Source organism: Chanodichthys erythropterus, chromosome 16 (genome assembly GCF_024489055.1).
Source record: "Chanodichthys erythropterus isolate Z2021 chromosome 16, ASM2448905v1, whole genome shotgun sequence".
Classification (NCBI taxonomy): Eukaryota; Metazoa; Chordata; class Actinopteri; order Cypriniformes; family Xenocyprididae; genus Chanodichthys; species Chanodichthys erythropterus.
In genome coordinates, this window is record NC_090236.1 from 28257586 (window position 1) to 28280448 (window position 22863).

The 22863-nt window shown below is 38.5% G+C and overlaps 1 protein-coding gene across 1 annotated transcript in view; it reads left to right on the forward strand.

Annotated features, from left to right (window-relative positions):
- grin3ba (glutamate receptor, ionotropic, N-methyl-D-aspartate 3Ba) overlaps positions 1-18844 on the forward strand; it is a 53628-nt gene extending 34784 nt beyond the window's left edge. Inside the window, exons 3-9 of the mRNA XM_067363344.1 lie at positions 5468-6560; positions 8503-8648; positions 10365-10480; positions 12160-12311; positions 17037-17201; positions 17508-17578; positions 18313-18844. Of these exons, the coding sequence (XP_067219445.1) occupies positions 5468-6560; positions 8503-8648; positions 10365-10480; positions 12160-12311; positions 17037-17201; positions 17508-17578; positions 18313-18844 (2275 nt within the window). The remainder of the gene's footprint in view (positions 1-5467; positions 6561-8502; positions 8649-10364; positions 10481-12159; positions 12312-17036; positions 17202-17507; positions 17579-18312) is intronic.
- The last annotated feature ends 4019 nt before the right edge of the window (positions 18845-22863 follow it).

Here is a 22863-nt window from a genome sequence, read left to right on the forward strand (position 1 = left end):
ACTGCAATGTAGCATTTAGCAATGCTACATTTCTGTTGTTTGTCACATTATAACTAAAAGGCTACATTTTCCACAGGTACCCCCCATTTACCACATTTCACATTTTTGATTAGTGTGGAATTTGCTTCTGACATGTGCAGCTTTATGAACCAATGGCCTTCAAGCCCAGTTATTCATAATAGATTTTGAGGACATTAGCGAAGGAAACAAATACCCATGGTCTTATTTATTAAAATGTATATGCCTTAAAGAGTCAAGAGTCATGGGTTACACAAATATGTGCTGCCTATGCGAACTAAAATTTAAAGCACTTTTTTTTGTCTCCACACATGTTTAACATTTATGATTAATGTGGAATCTGCATGTGACACGTGTGCGGCTTTTGGACCCCTAGCCTTCGAGCTCAATTATCCATAAAGGATCTGGAAATTGTGTTAGAATCAGACATTAGTGAAGGAAACAACTATGCACAGCCTTAGTTACTGAAATGTATGTGACTCAGTCAAATATCATAGGTCACACTATTGTATGCAGCCTATGCAAACTGGAAATTAAAGCTCTGTGTCATGAAGCATCAATTTAAGGATGCAATTTGTAGAAGTACAATGAAAGAATAATGTTTTGCTGCCAAATGTCACTGCTAATAGTTTTAAAACTGGGCTATCAAAAAAACATAATTGTCATGTGGTACCCCGTGTAAAGCTTTTTAATTTCATGTCAACTTTAAAAAATATTTTTCATATTATGGATACATTAGAGTACATTATTGAAAGGATATTTTCAGAATTTTATTTTTGTCAGTAAAGTCTAGCTAACTATTTTATCATAAGTATTGATTTGTTGTAGCTTAACTGCTGTAAATTATGAGTAGCTTCTAGGTCATCCAGCTAGTTTTAAAGTACCTTCTCCAACACAAGTGTCTATCCTGTCAGTATTTTAAAATCTGATTTAAATTATGATACCTAATCAGGAATTCATTTGTTATCTGATCACGCAGTGCAGTCATTTCAAGCTTTAAATTCACCTTTAGTCATTAGTGTGCATAGACATATTAAGCATGTTTTACATTAAGGAAATTATAAGGTAGTAAATACTCTCCAAGGAAAATGGCTGGATTAGTATTCCAGCCACTAGTATTAAGTTACAGGAATTTTCTGTCTCGACTGCAGTATGGTCTCATATCTTGAAGTTATTTTCCTGATGGAGCCACCGGAGACTTTAAAATGCAATTAACTGACTCGGGGGCATTTTCAATACATTTATACCTCCTTAATCAAAACCATATCCCTGTGTGCATTTACATAAATAGTCAGGTTAGCAGTTACAGAATGATGCATTCTCATCAGTGTGGAAGCCATTTGTGCCAAATCATCTTCACTCAGTGACCTCCATAAACAGGACACAAACCTTTCTGCATTCAGGTGACCAGGGTCTTTCTTCATCTTCAATGCCAGAGTCCAGTTCAATGTCAAGAGCTCACAGAGCCTCCTGTCCACTGCCTCTCAGCTTGATGCATTGTTATCATTGTGTTAGTGGAGGAGGCTGTGGGAGGCTTGTCTATTAGAACACCGAACACAGAGATTGTAGATCTAGAAGGACCAAAATACTGACAGTTTCTCACTCAAGACAATAATCTGGGAGGAATTGTAGTTTTATATATTAATATTTTATATTGCTTTAGTACTATTTCTCACAAATAAATAAAAAGTACAATTTCTTAATGTAAAAAAAATATATAATAATAATAATCTAAATGGAATCATGTATTCATATTGCTTTTACTGTTATTAAAAATATTTTAATAATTATAAAAAAAATAAAGTTGACAGTAGATATTTATACTTGTATCAACATTTTTTATAAAAAGGTTAAAAATCTATAATCAATGCAAATAGTTCACTGATAAAGTTGATAGTCAAATGTATTTAAATGAGAACAAAAAATCAAAGTATTATGTTAATTGCATTAATCGTACCTCGATAAAGCACTTATTATTAAGCGTGTTAAACTGGTTTTGTGTTTTGTATTATTATTGAAAAAAATATATACATATGTTTAATTGAAAATAATTCAAAACACAATTTGATGTTTGCAAATCAGGATCTTTAATCCATTTACTTGTGAATATAGTATAGTAGTAATAAAAAAGTAATATATATATATATATATATATATAACTGGAAAACAAACTAGGGTTTTTTGGATTGTGATCTAGACCCTATACTGGAGAACTCTTATCTCTGAAGGCTGGAAGAAGCCTTACCTATCTGCTCACTTCCACAAATGAGATTTTTTTTTTTTCTTATTTTCAGATGTAAGATTAAAGTGCCGCTGTTATATGAGTCTTGCTCAGTTAAATAAACTTTTTAAAAAATGAAAAAAATGTGAGACAGAGGACCCCTGAGATTTTCCACTGGATTGAAAGCAGTGATGTATAATCTTTAATATTCACCTCACAGTGTGAGAATCCCCCCCACCCAACCCAATGTAATGAAATGTATTTGCTCTGAGAAATGAGTGTATAGCACAGGAGCACGGAATCTGAAAAACAACACAACACAACAGGGATTATTGGTTCTTTGAGTTGCGAATGCTTTCTGAAAGTTTTATAATAGTCGCACGGAGAGAAATCTCAGTTAACAAATCAGCTTTTGCGGTGGCTAACACATTATCCCGTCTTTTAACTTCTGCTTTCACACCAGATCAAGTGTTCTCCATGGGTCAAACTCAGGGCTATCAGGACAAATTAATGATGCAGGCAATCAATTTTTTCCCCTTTTATTTTCTCTGTTCTGCTCTGTTTTAATGGAAGTGTGCAGTTATGGTCACACAGAGTCCATATCATTTATGGCCTCATTTAGCCACACATCACAAGCCTCTTTCACTCTGGATTTTTCATCTTCCCTCTGTGACCCAGACATTGCCAAGCAACCCTTTGACTACTCTACATCCCCAGCTGATTTATTGATGAAAATCGATCATTGAATTAATTTGTGGCATATATCCTGCAATAAAAGCAGTGTGGCTCGGCTGTGTGAGAAATCACAATTATGTGATCTATGCAGAACATCACATGAGTATTCAGAACTGCAGGGAGGGTTATTCACATATAAACCACACTCTATTTATTTATTTGTTTGTTTACTACTCTCCGATGGATGTTAGCTTACAGCATTAATATGGTGGCAGTTCAGTGGTTAAATACATTGTCTATAAAAGGTCACATATTGGTTCAAAAGATTTAGTGTGATTCAGGTTTCTCAGGTCATAATCCTGCCCTTCTGTCCTTATGCCTTTGAAGAAAGCCTTGAACTTCAGAGTGCTTCAAGAGTGATCGGCATTTCTTTCTGTTCTTATTCTTTTACCCTGCATGCTGTGAAATATATGGTTTGAGAATTGAAGATTAAACATTTTGTAATGTTATTTCAGAGGGATAATCATTGTGCCAATCAGGTGCTCTTAAATAAGGAATAAGTATTTAAATCTTGACAGACGCACCATGTGCCTATTTTTTTTGCAGAGGGCACTATGTGACAGTTGTGGCACTTCTTTCTATGACAGTTAGACATGATCATCTAGAGGTGTAATTTTCGTTTAGTATGCGAGGGGACCTAAGTTCAAATCCTTATATAATATACACACACACACCCCACATGTTGGGTTTTCATGTTTTATGGGGACATTCCATTCATATAATGATTTTTTTACTGTACAAACTGTATTTCTTTCCCCTAACCTTAAACCTACCCATCACAGAAAACTTTCTGCATTTTTACATTTTCAAAAAACAGCACTTAGTATTTTATTTAGATGTATAAACCTCATGGGGGACCAAAAATGTCCCCACAATGACAAGGATTTTGTATATTGCCATCTTTGGGTTTACCAGGACCACACACACACACTACTCGCTATTTTTGTGGAGACTCTCTATAGGCGTAATGATTTTTATACTGTACAAACTGTATATTCTAAATTAAGCTAATAATAAATATAATTATTTAAATATTAATCCAAGTTTTCACTGTAATAATTACCACAATGCCTAATTATATATATTTTTTATTAAGCAAAATCATTCTTTATTGATGCTTATAATGTTGCTTCATGGATTCTGTGTTTTCCATGTATTCTTTCACGTATATACAGTGATGAATGGACTTAAATCATAAATTTTGTACACAAAAACGGTCAACCCTATATCCTACTTTTGTAAAGTGTTTTCTTTTCAATCTGAGGCTGTTCTGTGTGGTCATTCAGCAAAGCATGCCGCGACACTGAGATTCCCTGAGTGGTGAGCGTGCGCTGAGTTCCTGTGCAGCTCACGCTGCTGTATTCAAGCACGCGATCGACTGAGCAAATGACATTTTCACACAAGGCTGACATTTAAACACTTAGGTGGTCTTGTGTTTCCAAAATGGAGAATTTTGTCAAAGACGATGAGTTTGGAGCACTGATAATATTTTACCTATACAATCCTGTAAAGCTGGATATATGAAATAATAATCAGAAACAAATCTATTTGTTTTTTAAATGGAATGTTTTATTGAATATTTAGACTAAATCTAAAAAAAAAAGAAAAAGTTTGATTTGTTTTTATGATGGATGGATGCATTTATTTGGGCTTCAAAACATGCCGTTCACAACCATTATACATCTTTAGAGAGCCAGGATATTTTTTTATATATTTCTGATTGTGTTTGTCTGAAAGAAGATAGTTATATACACCTAGAATGGCTTGACAGTAAGTAAATCATGGGATAATTTTTTGGTGAACATTTTTGGGTGAACTAACCCTTTAATAAATATTCATATAAATGATCTTCAGAAGCCTGATAGATCATATTTTATGCATTTTAACATGATTTTTCTAAATAATAAAAAAAAATGTATAATGAATAATTAAGTAAACTTATGTTGCTTCAATCCAGTGTTCATCTTAAAATATTACTAACATAAAAATAATCAGTAAATCAGATTTCACAGCAAAAAGACACATGAATTATACTAAAATAATTTTTACTTTAAAAAAAGAACAAAAAGTAAACAATCAGATGGCTTGTAGTAGATTGTGTATAGCAGTTTTTTTTTTCAGCAAAGTTTCGATCATGTTCATAATTTAGAAGCCTTTTTGCTTATGATACAGCAGGTTTTATAGGGTTAGTTTTTTCATATTTTATCTGTAATGCGGTCAACAAAGCTGGAACTACTTATACCAGTTAAAATAAATCAATGTCATGTTATAAACAGACTTAAAATAGCTATAAAAAAAAGCTCTATTTCTTATGGAGTATCACTTCTGCACAGTATATTTATTAATTTCACTAGTTTTCACTATTTCCCTCCTCTGGCTCTTATGTAGAGATTCAGCAAAAATTGTTTTTGCTCTGTCATCTCATCACTGTCTTTGCTTTTGCTGGATGCATATATATTCCCCTCACAATGCTCATGTCCCTGCTGTGCTCAGGTTCTTGTCGAACACTTCGTTCATGGGGCTGACAGGCCCGGTGCGAGTACAGCGCTCGCTCTCCAGGGTCCTTACCTCCCAGCGCTTTCACATATGGAGCCTACAGCGGGACCCTCTGGGCCAGCCAAGTTGGGTGACCGTGGCAAGCTGGCAGTCGGGCCGTCTGGAATTAGAAGAACAGAGCCTGTGGCCAGGCATGACCCAGCACCACCGGGAAGGCGGCCCAGGGATTAGGCTCGGCGGCCGCTGGCAAGCAGGACTCCCAGTAGCGGGGAGCAGATTGCGGGTCGTGACCTTGGTCGAGCACCCATTTGTGTTCACACGGGAGGTGGACGAGGAGGGCCAATGTCCAGCGGGTCAGCTGTGCCTCGACCCTCAAACCAACAGCTCTGATGTCCTCAACCAGCTGTTCAGAGAGCTGGAGCAAACAAACAGCAGTTCACTGCCAACTGACATGCGGAAATGCTGCTATGGATACTGCGTTGACCTGCTGGAGAAGTTAGCCGAGGACATGCACTTCGAGTTTGACCTCTACATCGTAGGCGATGGGAAGTACGGGGCGTGGAAAGGGGGTAGATGGACTGGTCTGGTGGGCGACCTGCTCAGTGGCGTGGCGGATATGGCCGTCACCAGCTTTAGCATCAACTCAGCTCGCAGCCGAGTGATAGACTTCACTAGCCCCTTCTTCTCCACCAGTTTAGGGATACTGGTGCGCAGCAAGGACACAGCTGCACCCATCGGTGCTTTCATGTGGCCCCTTCACTGGTCCATGTGGGTGGGCATCTTTGTGGCACTGCATATCACAGCTCTTTTCATCACCCTGTACGAGTGGAACAGTCCATTTGGCATGACCCCGCATGGACGCAACCGCATCAGGGTCTTCTCTTACTCGTCTGCCCTGAACCTCTGCTACGCCATTCTGTTCGGCCGGACCGTTGCCAGTAAAACTCCAAAGTGCTGGACGGGCCGCTTCCTCATGAACCTTTGGGCCATATTTTGCCTGCTGGTTCTGTCCAGTTACACGGCCAACCTAGCAGCTGTCATGGTGGGTGAGAAGACCTTTGAAGAAGTATCAGGGATTCATGATGTTAAGGTAAAACACTGCATTTCATCCTGAATTACTGAAGAGGTAAAATATACAAATATATTTGTTTGTAATATGATTACAATTTCAAGTAACTGTTTTCTATTTTAACATATTTTAAAATGTAATTTCTTCTTGTGATGGCAAAGCTGAATTTTCAGCAGACATTACTCCGTCTTCTGTCACAAATCGATCTAACATGCTAATTTTGTTAGAAAATAATAATTTCATATGATCTATGTTGAAAACAGTTGTCCTGCTTAACATTTTTGATTAAAACCATGATACATTTTTAATTAATAATAGAACATTTGAAAAGTTGTGTACACAAATATTTTTTTGTTGATTGACTAAAACTGTGCTGTGTATAGTAGTGTTGTAGTACTCAAGACCGGTCTTAAGACCAGTTTTTGAAGGTCTTGGTCTTGTCTCGGTTTTGTCTTGTCTTGGTCTCAGACTACGAGGACTCAGGATTTTATTTCACGACCGGTCAAGACCACAACTGCAGGGATATCGCTAAATTGCCATTGCATTGTCTGATTTCTTTGTTAACATCATTAATTTGACTGGATGTAAAACTTCCTGCTTCAAATGCAATCAATAACTTATTTCTAATTTCATTTATTTAGTTACTGTTATGCCGGGACAGAAATCAACAAGGGATTTTGTCAAAAATTTCACCAAAATGAATACAAATGCCACCAAATTCAAGATATGATTGAAAAAAAAAAAAAAACCTTATATAAGATCTTGATACTTATATTATAACATATGACATAATTAATCAATATCACAATAAAGAGGGCTGTTTTCACAAATAGGAGCACAATTGCAAACGTAATATTGATTTTTATAAACAAAATGTTATTTTTAAAAACATTAATCTCAAAATTATTTATGCATTTGTAATTGCACCAATTCAGATGCAACGTCAGTTCCACCTCTGCATTGTAAAGATGAATTTTGTTGTTAGTGATTTCAATTGGTTGGTAACAGTTCTATATAGTGTCTTATTATTCTGCTTGTAATTATTGATTAAAAATAAGACATTTCTCAGGCAGGAAATGTGGATCTTTGAGATGAATTTGTGGAGTGCTGATCTGGTCTTGGTCTTGACTTGGTCTCGACTTGCCTTGGTCTCGGTCTTGTCTTGGTCTCAACCCCACAAAGTCTTAGTCATGTCTTGGTCTCGACACACACTGGTCTTGGTCTCGACTTGGTCTCGGTTTAGGTGGTCTTGACTACAACACTTCTGTGTAGTATGTCTAAATGTGTATCCCTTAAAATAAGAGATCTTGATACTTTTAAAGGATTAGTTCACCCAAAAATGAAAATTCTGTCATTTATTACTAGCCCTCATTGGTCTTCGGAACACAAATTAAGATATTTTTGATGAAATCTGAGAGTAGACTGCAATTTAATTACCACTTTCAAGGCCCAGAACGATAGAAAAGACATCGTTAAAATAGTCCATGTGACTACAGTAGTTCAACCTTAATTTTATGAACTGATGAGAATACTTTTTGTGCACAAAAACGAAACAAAAATAACAACTTTATTCAACAAATTCTAAAAAAGTATTCTTGTTGCTTCATACATTTAAGGTTGAACCACTGTAGTCACATGGACCATTTTAACGATGTATTTTCTACCTTTCTCGGCCTTGAAAGTGGTAATTAAATTGCAGTCTATGGAGGAGTCAGAGAGCTCTTGGATTTCATCAAAAATATCTTAAATATCTTAAATATGAGGGTGAGTAATTAATGACAGAATTAACTAACCCTTTAACATATTTGGTGAATGTCCTCAAAAAACATAGTTGCATAATTGTACATGCACATGTGGAAAAAACTATAGCACCATGATATATTTTAGTCCTTTTTTGTAAATGATGGGATTATATTTTCAAACTTTTTCACACACAAGTTCACTTTTCATTGCTTTTTTCAAGCTCCATCACCCGTCTCTGGGGTTTCGCTTTGGCACAGTTCGAGAAAGCAGTGCTGAGGACTATGTGAAAAAGAGCTTCCCTGAGATGTACGAGTACATGAGGCGCTTCAACAAGCCCACCACTCCGGATGGAGTCTCTACACTCAAGTAAGTGTTTAAACCCAAGAGAGAGGAGACAAAACATAACTTGGACATACCAGTGGTGGAAAGTCCAATAAAAAGGTTACAGTAAGAAAAAAAGAGAATGGTAATGAAATAATCAAACTGAAATTTCTGAGCATCCTTGAATAAAAAAAACACTTGGAATAAAAAGTGCATTTAGAAGGTTATCAACATAAAAACTCACAATCACATAGACGCATTTATATTCTTTAAACACAATAAAATCAAGTGGTGTTGAGCAGGAGCGCAACACGCAGAAAGCAAATAATGCTTTCAAAGGAGATGGGCATCTTGAAAAAAGCCTGAAGGGAGCAGAGCTCAGTAATTGCACAGTGCGGCTGGAGATACAGGCAACAAGCACCCCAAAGCCTGCAGGCTACTACTACAACAATAAACAGGGTCACAATAAAAGGCCAACGTGCCAGTTCTTACAACCTCAAAAGCTGTTGACAATGCTATGGATCTGCTTTGTATGACGCACAGTTAAAATAATTTCTCTTTCATGAGGAATTATGCGCACCATCCAGCTCGCTCGGTTTAAACAAACCGAGTCGACAGCAACAAGTGTCGGCTCTCCGGGCTTTCTGTCTGTTGTCTCGGTTTCCATTCATCCCTGAAAGAACAGACTCCAAGCAGAGAAGAGAGGCAGTCACTCTCAAGTCAAATCTAAACTTGCTGAATGAGGCCAAAGGTTCTCTTCAGAGACGACGTACGCTTACAGGCGTGCACAAACACAGCGGTTCATCCTCAGATTCAGGCTCCCACGTAGTGCAGTATTTTGCTTTGTACTTCCCGTCTTTTATGATTGACGCCGGTTTTCTTCCATGTGAGAATTCTTTCTGTTCAGTTCACAGGAGACACCTTACATGGTCAGCATTTTTAGAGTCAAGATCACTGCCATAGTTGGGAGCCATCCTTGGGGGCGGGCTTTTTTAAGAAAAGCATCCGGACAGTTTTTTTTTTTTTTTTTTTTTTTCTTTCTTAAAAGACGTTGTGTAAGAGTTTTAGTTTGATCCTGCAAAATTTCCCTGCACTTTATTTTCTGTCACACTTGAGGTAAAATGGAGGTCAGCTGATGTGCAAGCATTGCCTCACACTATTCATTGTAAATTCAGCATTTCTTCAGACATAAACAACAAACAGTACATGATATCACACTCTAGGGCTTTTGCTTTTAATAAATAATAAATAACAATTACTGCATTCAAAAAAATGGAAAATCAACATCCTCAGGACAGAGTACGCCAAACTTGTATTCCCTTACGCATCAGAATATAAAATAGTTTTGACAATAGCTTTAAACATACAGTATTATGAGACATATTGGGAAATGGTGATATTAATCCATGCTGGGTTTTTGTAATTGGCTTTGTTAAACATTATTATTAGGCACTGTTATTAGTGAAAGCAGCTTGTATTTATTTTGCCACCCATATTGATAAGTTACACAATAGGGCAGTCTTTTACAATGTACTACTCAAAGATTGTTTGAAAAAAAAGAACACAGAACACAAAATAGCACTTTCAATTCAGTAAATCTGACTCAATTCTGAAGATTTAAGCAGTTTATAGCTACAGGGTTTGGTTCAGGATTATTGTAATCAACTTTTAAAGTCATTTAAAGTCAGCAGTATTTAGCATAAGTGTGGCTGGCGGTGTCTGTTTTGTTTGGCTCTGACTATCCTCCTCTGTGTGTTGAAGGACAGATCCCCCTCAGCTAGATGCCTTCATCATGGATAAGGCTTTGCTGGACTACGAGGTGTCCATAGACGCAGACTGCAAACTCCTGACTGTAGGAAAACCATTTGCTATTGAAGGTAAGGACTCTGAGCATATTCCTGTCTCTGAGAAAGCTAGCACCTCTGGCCATGTCACATTGAATTATACTAGCTTACAAAAGCCTGTGAAATTCTACTTTGAAAAGGCACAAGGTGTTTCGAACACTTTCTACAGATACATTAGAATTCCACCCAACATTAAGACCTGTCCATGAATTCACCTCAAGGCTCTTGTAATTACCCTCCAAATCGAAGCAAGTCAAGTTTGACACATGTCATTTCATAAGCGAAAGCTATTACAGGGTGTAGATGGGTTTCATGGCAGTCACCCAGGCATGTCCGCACCTCTCATCCGGATGTTATCTCCTGCTGCATGCAAAGGAATTTTCCCAGCTATCTGCCAAAAGCTTTCATCACGCCTTTGAGCCAGCTTTTTATTAGATGGATGATCAAGACTAAACCATCTCTGTCACGTCTACTGGCCCGAAATGGACAGCTCCGTCAGGGTCTATAAACCCTGTAAACAGCATGGTGCATAATCAAACCATGCGGGTGAAAAACTGGAGTCAGGCACCTAAGGTTGTCACAATAAAGATTCAATAGCAAATTACTTTTGGCTGCAGTATTGGTATTGTGAATTGTGAATCTATCTGTCTATCTGGTCTAGTCTAGTCTAGTCTAATCTGTCTCTGTCTGTCTTTATATTAATAAAAATAGTATAGATAGATAGATACCTTTTTCTTTTTTTTCTTTTTTGTTATGATTTGGTACTGAATTGTGCTACTTTTGAGATCCCCTACAGGCAAGAGTTCAATTTACAGGCTTTGCTCAAATTAAATGAACACCCTTCAGTAGAACCGTCTCTTCAGAGTGGACTGTGTCCTTTTAACACTGCTGGAAAATCCCTTATTGTATTAGTTTGCACAGCACACTTTATGACTGCCTGGATCCACTCTATTAAGAATATTCCAGCAGCCCGCCGGTGCCCCCTCTTCAAAGGGTTCAACAGCACACATTTATTGGTTGTAGAGGGCTGAGTATAATACAGCAGTGGAACTCAGTAGGAGAGGACAGAAGTTTATCAGAATTCAAGGGATGTTGTGCCACGTGCTGAAAGGAGGGGAGGGATTGCTTGCCAGGAGTGATGTGTGGGTTTGCCGGTGAGGCGAGGGCTTTGATGAAATTTGTGGATGTCAGAGTCGCGCTCATATCTCTCCGGCTGCCTGGCTGCAGAGACGCCGCAATGACAGACGTTCTGTCTACAGTACATTGGCATGGGGGTGCCAAAGATTCATGATTGTTCCTTCTCAAGGGCTCTCTGACATATCAATAATAGAGGTATCAATTCATACTAGAATGTGTATTGTCTTTTTAACAAAATCCCACAGCGTTCATCGGACTAGATGTGCTGTAAGTTATTTATTAGTTTTTGGCTAGAATATCAAAACGTGTTTGTACCTTCAAAACCTTATGAGTTGAAAAAAGTTTTACATAAAAAGTCAGTTATGACTTTTGTCATGCTTTAAAGAAGTACACTTATTTGTATGTGTTGACTAAAATAACTTATTCCTTATCTATGCTCTCTGACATATCGGTAATAGAGGTATTAGTTCACACTTGAATGTGAATGTGGTCTCTTCAACAAAACCCCACAGTGTTCTTTGGACTGGCTGAGCTGAACGTGTAAATTGTTGTTTTGAAATTCTTTGTGCTCTCAGGTTATGGGATCGGGCTGCCCCAGAACTCCCCTCTTACCCGAAACGTATCAGAATATGTCAGCCGCTACAAGTCTGACGGTTACATGGACATGCTGCACGACAAGTGGTATAAAGTAGTTCCCTGTGGGAAGAGAGTTTTTGCTGTGACAGAGGTGAGCCATCAAAAAAGAAAGTCTGAGAGTGTGCGGTATAGTATATGTGTGTGTGTCTGTTTTTGTTCACAGGCGAGTGAGCGGCTTCTGCCCTTGACCAAGTTCCTTTATGAATCCGACGGGCTCTTTTCCTTCTGAAAAATCTTTTTGTTTAGAATTACTGTCTCCTGCAGTTTAATAGCCATTCTGTCAGAGCGACACTGGTCCACCACAATCCATTTTCATTCCCGAGGGCTCCATGTCAGCCGTACCACCACGCACACCTGAGGCTCTGAGTAGCAGCCACCAGCGCACTCCATCAATGGAGCCTCAGTCAATAACCTCCCAGGAGTTGTAGCACTCCTGTAAGACATTGTCTTGTACAGTCTGGCTTCATTACCTAGCTGTGGTTATGAATGGGGGACTTCATGAACACAAGCAATGACATTTGTTTTCGGTCCTTGTGCCAGCTGGAACTCATCTCACGCTTTCCCTCTCTCTTGCTCTGGAGCCAAGCTGTCCTGTCACCACAGACACCATGTTGTAAAACCACTCCTTTGCTGTGCAATAAATTCTGCAAACAAGCAGACAGGATCGACTCAGAGGTCCTCGCAATCCTACGTCCCCTTTTGAATGTTTATTCTACAGCTGTTTATAGAAATAGCTTCAAATGCAAAAAGCAGCATTTTATCTCCTCGAGATAATTCAGTCTTAATTAAATTAGAATTCTTCAAACAGCATCTTGGTTCATAGCCAGATACAAAGATGCGGGGATGAAAGCGATGGGGAATTTAAAGCAACAATCCAACATTAAGTGCTGCATCTGGCGTGCGCTCAAAATAAATTAATAATTAAATTATGAATAAACAAATGGCAGTATTTGTACCTTAATAATACTTTGTTGTTCACATTTAAAGCACTCTTTCTGTATTTGTGCCAACACAGTGTATAAAGCCAAAGACAAATAAATATTTTTATATAAAAGAGTACCTTCAAAGCTTTATGTAGGAGTATTGCTTCTTTTTAATAATAGCAAGACTGTAGGTAATGCCTTACAATAATGTTAAATTTGTTAATATTATTTAACTTTTTTCCCGCCAGCATTTATTTATTTTTTTTAAAAGGTTGCCATCCACCGCCAGCATTTTTGATTATTTTCACAAAAGTTTCATGGCCCCCAGAATATTTTGAATATCTGAACATGCAGTATATCAAAAGAAAGAACAGAGCCTCTGCTTGGGGAAAAACAAAAAAACAAAAAACATTTTATTCTAGCTTCATGCATTCTTTTTTTTTTATTAACACTTGAATTCCGGAAAGTTTCATTTAAAAAAAGCAACATTTTGAACAAAAAACTGAGAAAATCACATTTACAGTGGCAATGAAGCATTGTCTCATAAATGATGGAAAATTCCGTCAATGGTGGGGAAAGTTTAATGGATTAGGTATTCCCCTGTGAAAAATAAGTGTACTTAATTGTATTGAATGTGCCCTTGAAGTGTTCTTCGAATGTTAAAAGTATATCTTTAAAAAGCTGGCCTTGCAGATAATTAAATAAAAGGCCATTTAAGTGAGCTTAAGAAACACAGTCATGAAAGTGTACCTTTAAAAAGTGCACTTTCTAATAAAAATTCTATTAATAAAATTAATTTTAATAATTTTACTTTAAAGTATATTTTAAATCATTATGTCGTAATAATCTTTTGTCAGCCTTTAAAGAAGTACACTTAAATTGATACATTGATAACATACTATAGAACGTGTAGAGTAGGTTACTTGATTATAAATTTATGTAATGTGTTATCCAATATTACATTTAAGGCTAATATATTTTAAATGTACTAAATTGCAGCATCATTACAGTTTGTAAGCAATTTACTCCGCTTCGCATCGTGCCTAACAACACCCTTCAGCCGTGACTTATTCACGATACAGCACAGCCTCTTGTACCTTATTGCTTTTATAAAACGGTTACCACACAATACAAAAATTATGTGTATCAATGCAACTGTCATGAAGTAAAATCACTAAAAGCCTTCCTTCCGCCAGAAAAAATAGTCCCTGACCATGAACAGCAACAGAAGTTACATTATTACGCCGTTAGATGGCGGCAAAGACTTTATGATTGAGTCACACAGTAGCAAAGACTTTTATATTGAAAATATATTGACTTAATTGTTGTGAACACGGAACAAGACGGAACTGACAAATGCTTTGACTAGTGCTGTCAGTCATGGGAAAACCCCTTAACTGTTAAAAGGACCAGATATTGCAGCAGACATTTAAACATATTTTTTTATTATGAACATTGGACTGAGTTGAAGGAAAATGCTAAATCTGAATGCAGGTAATAAACTCCCTCACTCGATCTCTTTCTTACAATTCTACGTAATACAGTAAGCTTCAATGAACAAACAGTTTACGTTGCTAAGAGTGGTTGCTAAGGGTGTTGTGTAGTGATACACAGAACCGTTGGGTGATGCGATCATAGCTGTGTTTTATCATCAATAAAACACAGCTATTGAGAATCAAGGACAGGAACTGTTTCATAAATACATTTTAGTTTACCATAAATGCTTGTCTGTTCAGCAGTACACTTTAATCAGGCAATAAAAGTAATAATGAAATTACATATAAAGATGTACTCAAGTCCTACTTGTCTTAAGTGGGTCAAAAAAGCACTCTAAAGTTTAGCTAACTGCATTTAAAATGTATTATTTCTGTTATAAGTACTCTTTTGAGTATTAACATTAACATTAAATTAACATTATTAAATCTACTAATCTTAACAAATAGAACCTTACTACGTTACTGCATTATTTTAATGAAATCAGAGCAGCCAACATGAAGTGCAGTGAGCACTTCATCTGGCCGGTGGCACGTATGCATGCATGTGCTTTTAGCCACTATCTCATTCTATAACACTCTTGGGAACTGACATCATGATAAAGGGCTGCAGCCAATCCTGTTATGTACAGAGAATGAACACACTCACAACAGAGGTGGCAGGACTGTGATGAACTGTACATGGGACTGCAGTCTCTGTGTGCAGTGTTAGATGATCAATGAAAGTCTCATTTTGCACGCATGCTCCACACATATGAGGGATGGGAAGTGGAATATTTTCCCCTTTTCAGCTGTTTCAAACTGGCATGACTTTAATTTCAATTATAACAGCGATACTTTATAAAATTGCGATTAGTTCTAGTCAGCAGGACTCCAGATCAAAGCCATTGCAGTGGCATGATGGATTCCTTTGTGTATGTTGGGGCTTCCAACACCCGAGGGGAAAATAATGATGGGACAGGCTCAGGGAGGTCTGTAATACCTGGAAAGAGCTAACTGCTAGATCTATAGGTTGCTCGCAAAAAAAGACATTTCAGCAGAAAACTATCATCAGCTACTTTATTTAAAATGGCTGTCAGTGGAGCCAAGCCTTGACTGCCTGGTCAGATATACAAAGTTCTGTCATGAAACTCTAGATGGCGCAGACTTATAGGTCCTTTAAAGGTGCTAAAGAGGATGTTTTGTTTTATACATTTTTGCAATATTACTTGAAACTGTCTTTACTAACTGATAAAAGACTATTTATTAGGTACACTGAAAGGAATAATATTAATATACATCATCTGTGCACAAGGTAGGGCCTTAAAAACATCAGCCAATCGTTTACGTGATCATTGCGTAAACGATTGGCCCTCTGGCTTGTCAATCACTGCCATGACGTTCCTTGTGAGAGACGAGCGCGGCTGCGCGCTCCAGTAACTTTCCACACTCAACAGGTGCCGCATGCAATGTTTTTGTCAGGAGACAGGAGTAACAACTGCAGATTATGAGTTACCTGCGGTGAGTCCGACATAATGAATCCACTAACACGACACAGCGAATGCCGGTGGTAAACACTCGTGTTCCAATACGAGTGTTTACGAGTTTTGGGAGGCGTTCCTTCGAAGGAGGGGGGTTGTTCTTAAGCATGCGCTCATTTCAAAAACTCAGTAACAGTCTTTGGTTTCTCAGTCGACGAAAAGATCCTCTTTATCACCTTTAATTCAACCTGCTCGTAATTCATCGTTATCTGAAGGGCACTGCTGATTGGTATCAGTATCAGTGTATCAGTAGCCAATGAGCTTGCACGCTCAACCTTCAAAATACTTTGGTAGCATTGCCTTAGCAGTGCAGCGCACTTTCAGAAACCCTCCACCTTCCCCAGCTCCACCTGTATCTGCTATGGGTAATTCATGTACGCTATATTGTACAGCAACAGGATCATCTCTTACTTGCTCACAGCAGCTTGTCATGTCTTTATTGGCAGTAGCAAGTCCCATACTTGCTCTGCAGCAGCAGCGTAGCAGATCTATTCCACCAAGACCAAACATATCAACATTACCATGCCAAACACTCCGAGAGTTGTCATGGCAAAAATGTCTTGTACCCAAGGAGTCATGCATGGACCAGTTAGTTCCAGTTATATATATATATATATATATATATATATATATATATATATATATATATATATATATATATATATATATATATATATATAAAATCACCAATTTTACAAAGATCTTGATTGCAGGTGCACTTTCTGTTATTTCTTTTTGATGATGTTCCTTGTGGATTTTATTATCAAAAAATGATAAGCCCTCTGAGAGAAATGTGCAGTCATCACCAGAGATGCAATATACTGTGATCCTCTCTTCTGTGCTTGTGTGGATTTATTTATTGTTGTGTATGTGTGCCCAGACTCTACAGATGGGTATCCAGCATTTCTCGGGGCTGTTTGTGCTGTTGTGCGTGGGGGTGGCAGGTGCTTTGCTTACTCTGCTGGGGGAGCACACTTTCTTCAGATTCATCCTGCCTTACCTCCGTCACCAGCAGAGATTCAAATACTGGCTCCACACCAGTCAGGTGAGCGCGTGCCACCATATAACACAAAAAAATTGTTAAATACCCTTCAAAAATAGACAAGTTCAGATACGTTTTTTTAAAGAGGTTGAGTAGTGCCTAAAATAGTTGTGCCTTTACTTACAGTTACCCACAGTTAAAAATCTTTGCTCTTATCCAAGTTTCAAGGCATGTCTCTTTCATAAAAACAGGGCATCTGCTCCCTCTAGTGTTAGGAAGCTGAAAGCACAAATCTGTAGCCTGTATGTTTATGATTATGTATATACTTCAATGAGTGTTGTTCAGTGGCTTTTTTTGTTATTTATACAGAAAATCCACCGTGCATTAAATACGGGTTGTGATAACGAGAGGAAATCAGAGGTTGAGAGCAGTGACAGATGGTAAGTTATGATTATTGCACAACAAATTACCACACTTTCTTAATTCACCTCATTGAAATTTATACCAGTATTATAGTCAAATTACTCAAATTAATTATACGGCTCTTTGGAATTGTGGAATGGGCCAATTCTGATGGCTAGTTAGCGGCACCCTGTGGTCAAATTTTTTAAAATAATGACCACTAAACTGTGTAATTGTTCATTAATTCAGGCAACCAATTTCCAGCATATGTAGCTGTACTAGTTGTATGCCTCTCATATCATTCAATAGACTTTTTCTCATCACATTATAAAATACTTGTATTCCAATCAATGTTTCATGGCCATTTATATATTAATTTTTGTGGTGAGTAGCCATTTAATAAGTTGAATAATATACAATTTGCCAGTCGTAATAGGTTGATGCAAGATCACCTAATCACCTATTATTTTGCAGTAATGACTAGTTGAATGAATTTACACTATGATTTGCATAGAATATGAGAAAATAGCATTGCCTTTGAACTTTGAACTAACGTGTGCAGTTAGTGTTATTTATGTTAAAAGAAATACCCATAAAAAAAGAAATTAGAAAACAAAGGACAAAAATCAATATTGGCCTCTCCAGTAAAAGCAAGTGGATACTTATTCATTAATGGCATATTGAAGAGGCTCTGTGTTTCCATTGATTCTGTTTGTGAAGAGCTGTGTTCCTGCATCTTGTAAAACTGATTGCCGCTGTGTTTTCCTCTCAGTCCCACCTTGTGCCTGTCAGAGAACTGTAATCTCCACCGCCTGCCACCCTCCTCTTCTTCTCCTCCGCCCTCCACCTCCTCAACTTCCCCTTCCACATCTACAACCAAGTGGAACAATCAGAGTGTCAAGGTTGGTCGAGAGGCCAAGGAGCATAACAAGCGTGTCCACTTTAACCTGGAGACTCTCAACAGCTACCAGCTCCAAGCTCCAAACCCTGGGCCAGAAAGGGGCCGGAGGGGGTTGGTGGGAAGCCCGCCCACCCAGTTGTGTTCTAATGGTGGACCTAATCTCAGTCTCAGCCTGGTGCTCTCACCCCCGGCCTGCTCAGGGCACTCAGCGCCATGGGAAGAGGAGCTGCGGGAGCTGCAAGGGAGGATCGAGGAGTTTCGCGGCCAGCTCAGGGCCGCCCTGGCCAGGCGAGCCGAGCTCCAGCGGACCCTGGTCAGACAACGGTTCGGTCAGTCCCAAACAAGCTCAGCATCTAATCCCACCACCAACACCCTGGCCAAAGATGTCAACAGGGGGAGGTGATGTACGCTATGTGACCGGACACTCACAAAGGCAGTGGATATGAGGGGATAAGGGACATCCTCTCATCTGAGAAGTCATGCTGTGCTATTTTATGCCTTCTCCTTTCTCAATGACTGCTGGAGTGCTGCAGTGATGGATGAAACACTCTGTGATGGAAATTCAGCTTGTAATCCTGCAGTTTGGCTGACTTCCAGCTCCAGAGAGAAAGCATTTATCCTTGTATGCGTATGTGTGTGTGTGTGCGTCCGTGTGCGTATGTGTGTGTATGCGTCCGTGTGCGTATGTGTGTGTGTTTAAAGTCAGACAACTGGACAGAGAACAGACAGTTAATGCACCATTCACTGCTGGCCAAGGTGAATATCTGCACCCACAGACGTCCAGCATGAAAATAGCTTCTTTTTGTAAATAATTCAATGGGATTACTTAGTGGGATAAGCAGCAATGGACCTTGTCTCAGCTTCGGATGGCAGGCCCATGGACCACCCACAGTCCGCTCAATGACTGTCTGCTGCATATTGCACACAAAAATAACATCTCTAGTTCTGATCTGAATGGCAGGTGTTTAGCAGCTTTTTGGGAACAATGGCACACAGATTTTTTTAACAGTCCGGCCTGGTCATGTTAAGAGTTGATACAATGAGGAAGAACTAATCACTGAATTTGATTAGTTCTTATTTTAGTTAGAAGCAAGTTAACTATATATCCATGAGCAGAACTGTATTCAGCTTTGTTTTCTGAATTATGAAAGAACAGTGAATTCAGATCACTGTCTCATTTTCTGCTATTTTTTAGGTGTTTTTTGTGCAGCCATTGATGGAAATAGGTAGAATGGTGCATCTATTCAATGTTAATTTACAGAGCACCACATGACACATGGAAGAAATAATTGAAATCATGGCCGTTTATTTTTAACAATTCGCCTCCACAAATTATGTTTTATTTAGTTTTTGTTCCTTCTTTGCTACATACTAATTAGTTCCCTCGTTTTAGTTAAACTGTGGCCATGTTGTAGTAATTTGTTCCCTCATTTTAATAAAAACAGGCAAATGAATTAGTACAACGTAGCTATGATTTAACTAAAACAAGCAAACAAATGAATAAGTCATGGCCACAATATCTTGTTTTTTTTTTTTATTTGCATGTTATGTGCAGAGCCCTGTACATTTTTTCAGTCTTTTATCACTATTATTATGATCAGTGTTGGGGAAAGTTACATTTAAAAGTAATGCATTACAATATTGCATTACCCCCTTTAAAAAAGTAACTAATTGCATTACTTAGTTACGTTTTTTTTATGGAAAGTAATGTGTTACGTTATTTTTTTCTCATCTGGGCTGGGCTGTTTGTTTTTATAACAACAAAAAAGTTCCATGTTTGGCAAATGTAAAGGTAGTTTCACACCAAAAGTGAAATGAATAAGCCTCGGGCTGAAGGAGATGCAAATTCACAGCTGTACAACAGAGGGTGCAGTTCAAACAAACAAGCCTTTCAGCTGTGCTGTCATTCTGAAATACAGAAGAATAGGATGCAGGAGAAGTAAATTGTCACATTTAGGGTGCTTTCACACTTTGTTCGATTGCCTGGACCGAACCTGAGTTCGGTTGCTCCCCCCTCCCCCTGCCCCCACTGGACTGTGTTCACATTATATTATTTGGGTCCGACCCGCGGTTCGTTTGCGTCATCAAACCAGCAGCTGTTTACTATGTTGCTTAGTAACGATGGCGCAGGAGAAGGCGGCAAAATGCATAACGTTGCTCTCTTCACTTTTATATTTTTGTTTTTGAACCGTTGGTTTTGTTCATAACGGCTCTTGCGTCTATCTGCCGCGAATGTAGAAAGCTGAAGGTGAGCAGAAATATGAAACGCTTACACTACAGCTCTCTGTTTGCAGCACGTAAGTCACGCTCGTCTGGAAAGTGAGTGAAACACACACACAAACACACATTACCATCAAATAATACGGCGTTAATAGCGGTTCACTTCCGCAATTTGGTACGTTTTTGCATTCATATCAGAAGCGAACGTACCGGAGTTCACTTGAACCGCACCCCAGACCACCCTTTTTAAGCGGACTCGGGTACGGTTCGCGGGTGCGCACCCGAGTTCAGAAGACATCATCCAAACGTACCGAACTCAGACGTCAATCGAACCCGAGTGCGCACCAAAAGTGCTAATGTGAAAGCACCCTTAGGGTGCGTTCACACTTGTAGTTTGGTTCGTTTGGTTCATTTGGTCCAGACCAAAGAAGAAAAAAAAACGGTTAGCGTTCACATTGGCAATTTTATCACCGAACCAAAAGATACCGAACCTTAAGGCATAGTGATACATTCACAACGTGATTGGTCGGGTTTTATGACGTATTTCCTATTTTGAGACGGAACTTACCGAACATCCAAAACAGTGCTGTTTTCTGAGGTAAATGCGCTCGTTGTGTGTGCATAGCGGTGCGTAGCCTGCATGTGATGGTATTTTGGCCAGCTGGGAACTCGTGAAGCTTATAAAATGTGTAAAGTAGTAAAAACAGCGGCGGGAATCCATCCGTCACACACACAAATGATCTGCTGCGTGGAGACACGCATCTGATGCCTGTGATGGGCAAACTCGCGACTATGACAAGAAAAACCGACATGCGTGAGGATTCTGTCCTTTTTAGGGTCTCGTCTTCCTGTTTTTGGTTCGGTTACATGTCTTTGGTCCGTGTCGCGTTCATATATCATTCGAACCACACCAGAGTTAGTTTGGAAGCGGACTGAGACCCGTCTTTTCTGTGGTCTCGGTCCGCTTGTTTGGTGCGCACCAGGGTTCGGATGGCAGCGTTCACATATGTTCAAATGAACCGCACTAACCGAGCAATCGCACCAGGGTTCGTTTTAATCGAACCAAACATGACAAGTGTGAACGCACCCTTAGTCTAGAACTAGTCCAGAATAACCATCATGTTTACACAGCGCACACAACACCTCTACACTCACTCCTGATTTCCCTCAACATGTGGACAGGAGAGGTGTCAGTCAATAAATGGGAAAACTTGTGTTACTTATTTGAAAATTTAAAAGTAATGCGTTACTTTAATAGTTACTTGAAAAAAGTAATCTGATTACTTAACTCACATTACTTGTAATGCGTTACCACTAACACTGATTATGATATTATCCATTTCAGATAATCCGGGCACTAAAGGGCACATAAAAACAAACTGGTTGGTCGCTTTACATGTTGGTCAGGCGGCCTCTTCCTGTCTGAGTGGGCCATTCCAGGCCAAAATAAGCTGCCATGGACCAAACTTCAAATTTTGATTAAGCCACTACTTGTCTTGCTGTGGTGTACTTTTTCCACACTTACAATGTTTGAATAAATATATATTGTTTGCTTGTGTGTTTTAATGGTGATAAAGTATGATTCTGTTTGAGATGTTTGACCCTCAAATGTCACAGGCCTCCTATATATAATCTAAATGTTATAAAGTCTGAAAGAGTTATTGCATTTACTATTATTAATAAACAGATTTTCAAATAATCATTTGAGTGAAAGTTTCACTTTTAGCAATTGTTTTGTTGTGAAGACATCTGTGAAGGTTACTCAACATTGTGTTAATTATTCTGCACTAGTTATTTTAGTCACGTTTGATTTGATGGTAATTGCTTAAAATAAATGATTACTAAACAATTTTGAACTAGGTTAACAACGCGGTTGTTGGTTGTAGCAGTCAAACTGTTCCACAATTGCGAGATGATAGTGTTCTCGCATTCGTTTTCAGAGCGAACTTCAAAGTACTTTTTTAGAGCAAACTGTCTGAGGGAGATTGTCAGGGGGCTGAGGAGGAGACTGTCAGACTGATAGACGATCAGCCTGCTTCCATTGGGAGACTGATGAACAATGGCCTCATTATATTGAGTTTTTATTTATATATATATATATATATATATATTTATTTATTTATTTTTTCAGAGAGTGAGCATGCTTGGCTGAGCATAAAGTGTTTGATAAAATAGTGTTAACATTTGACAGTCTTTACTAGT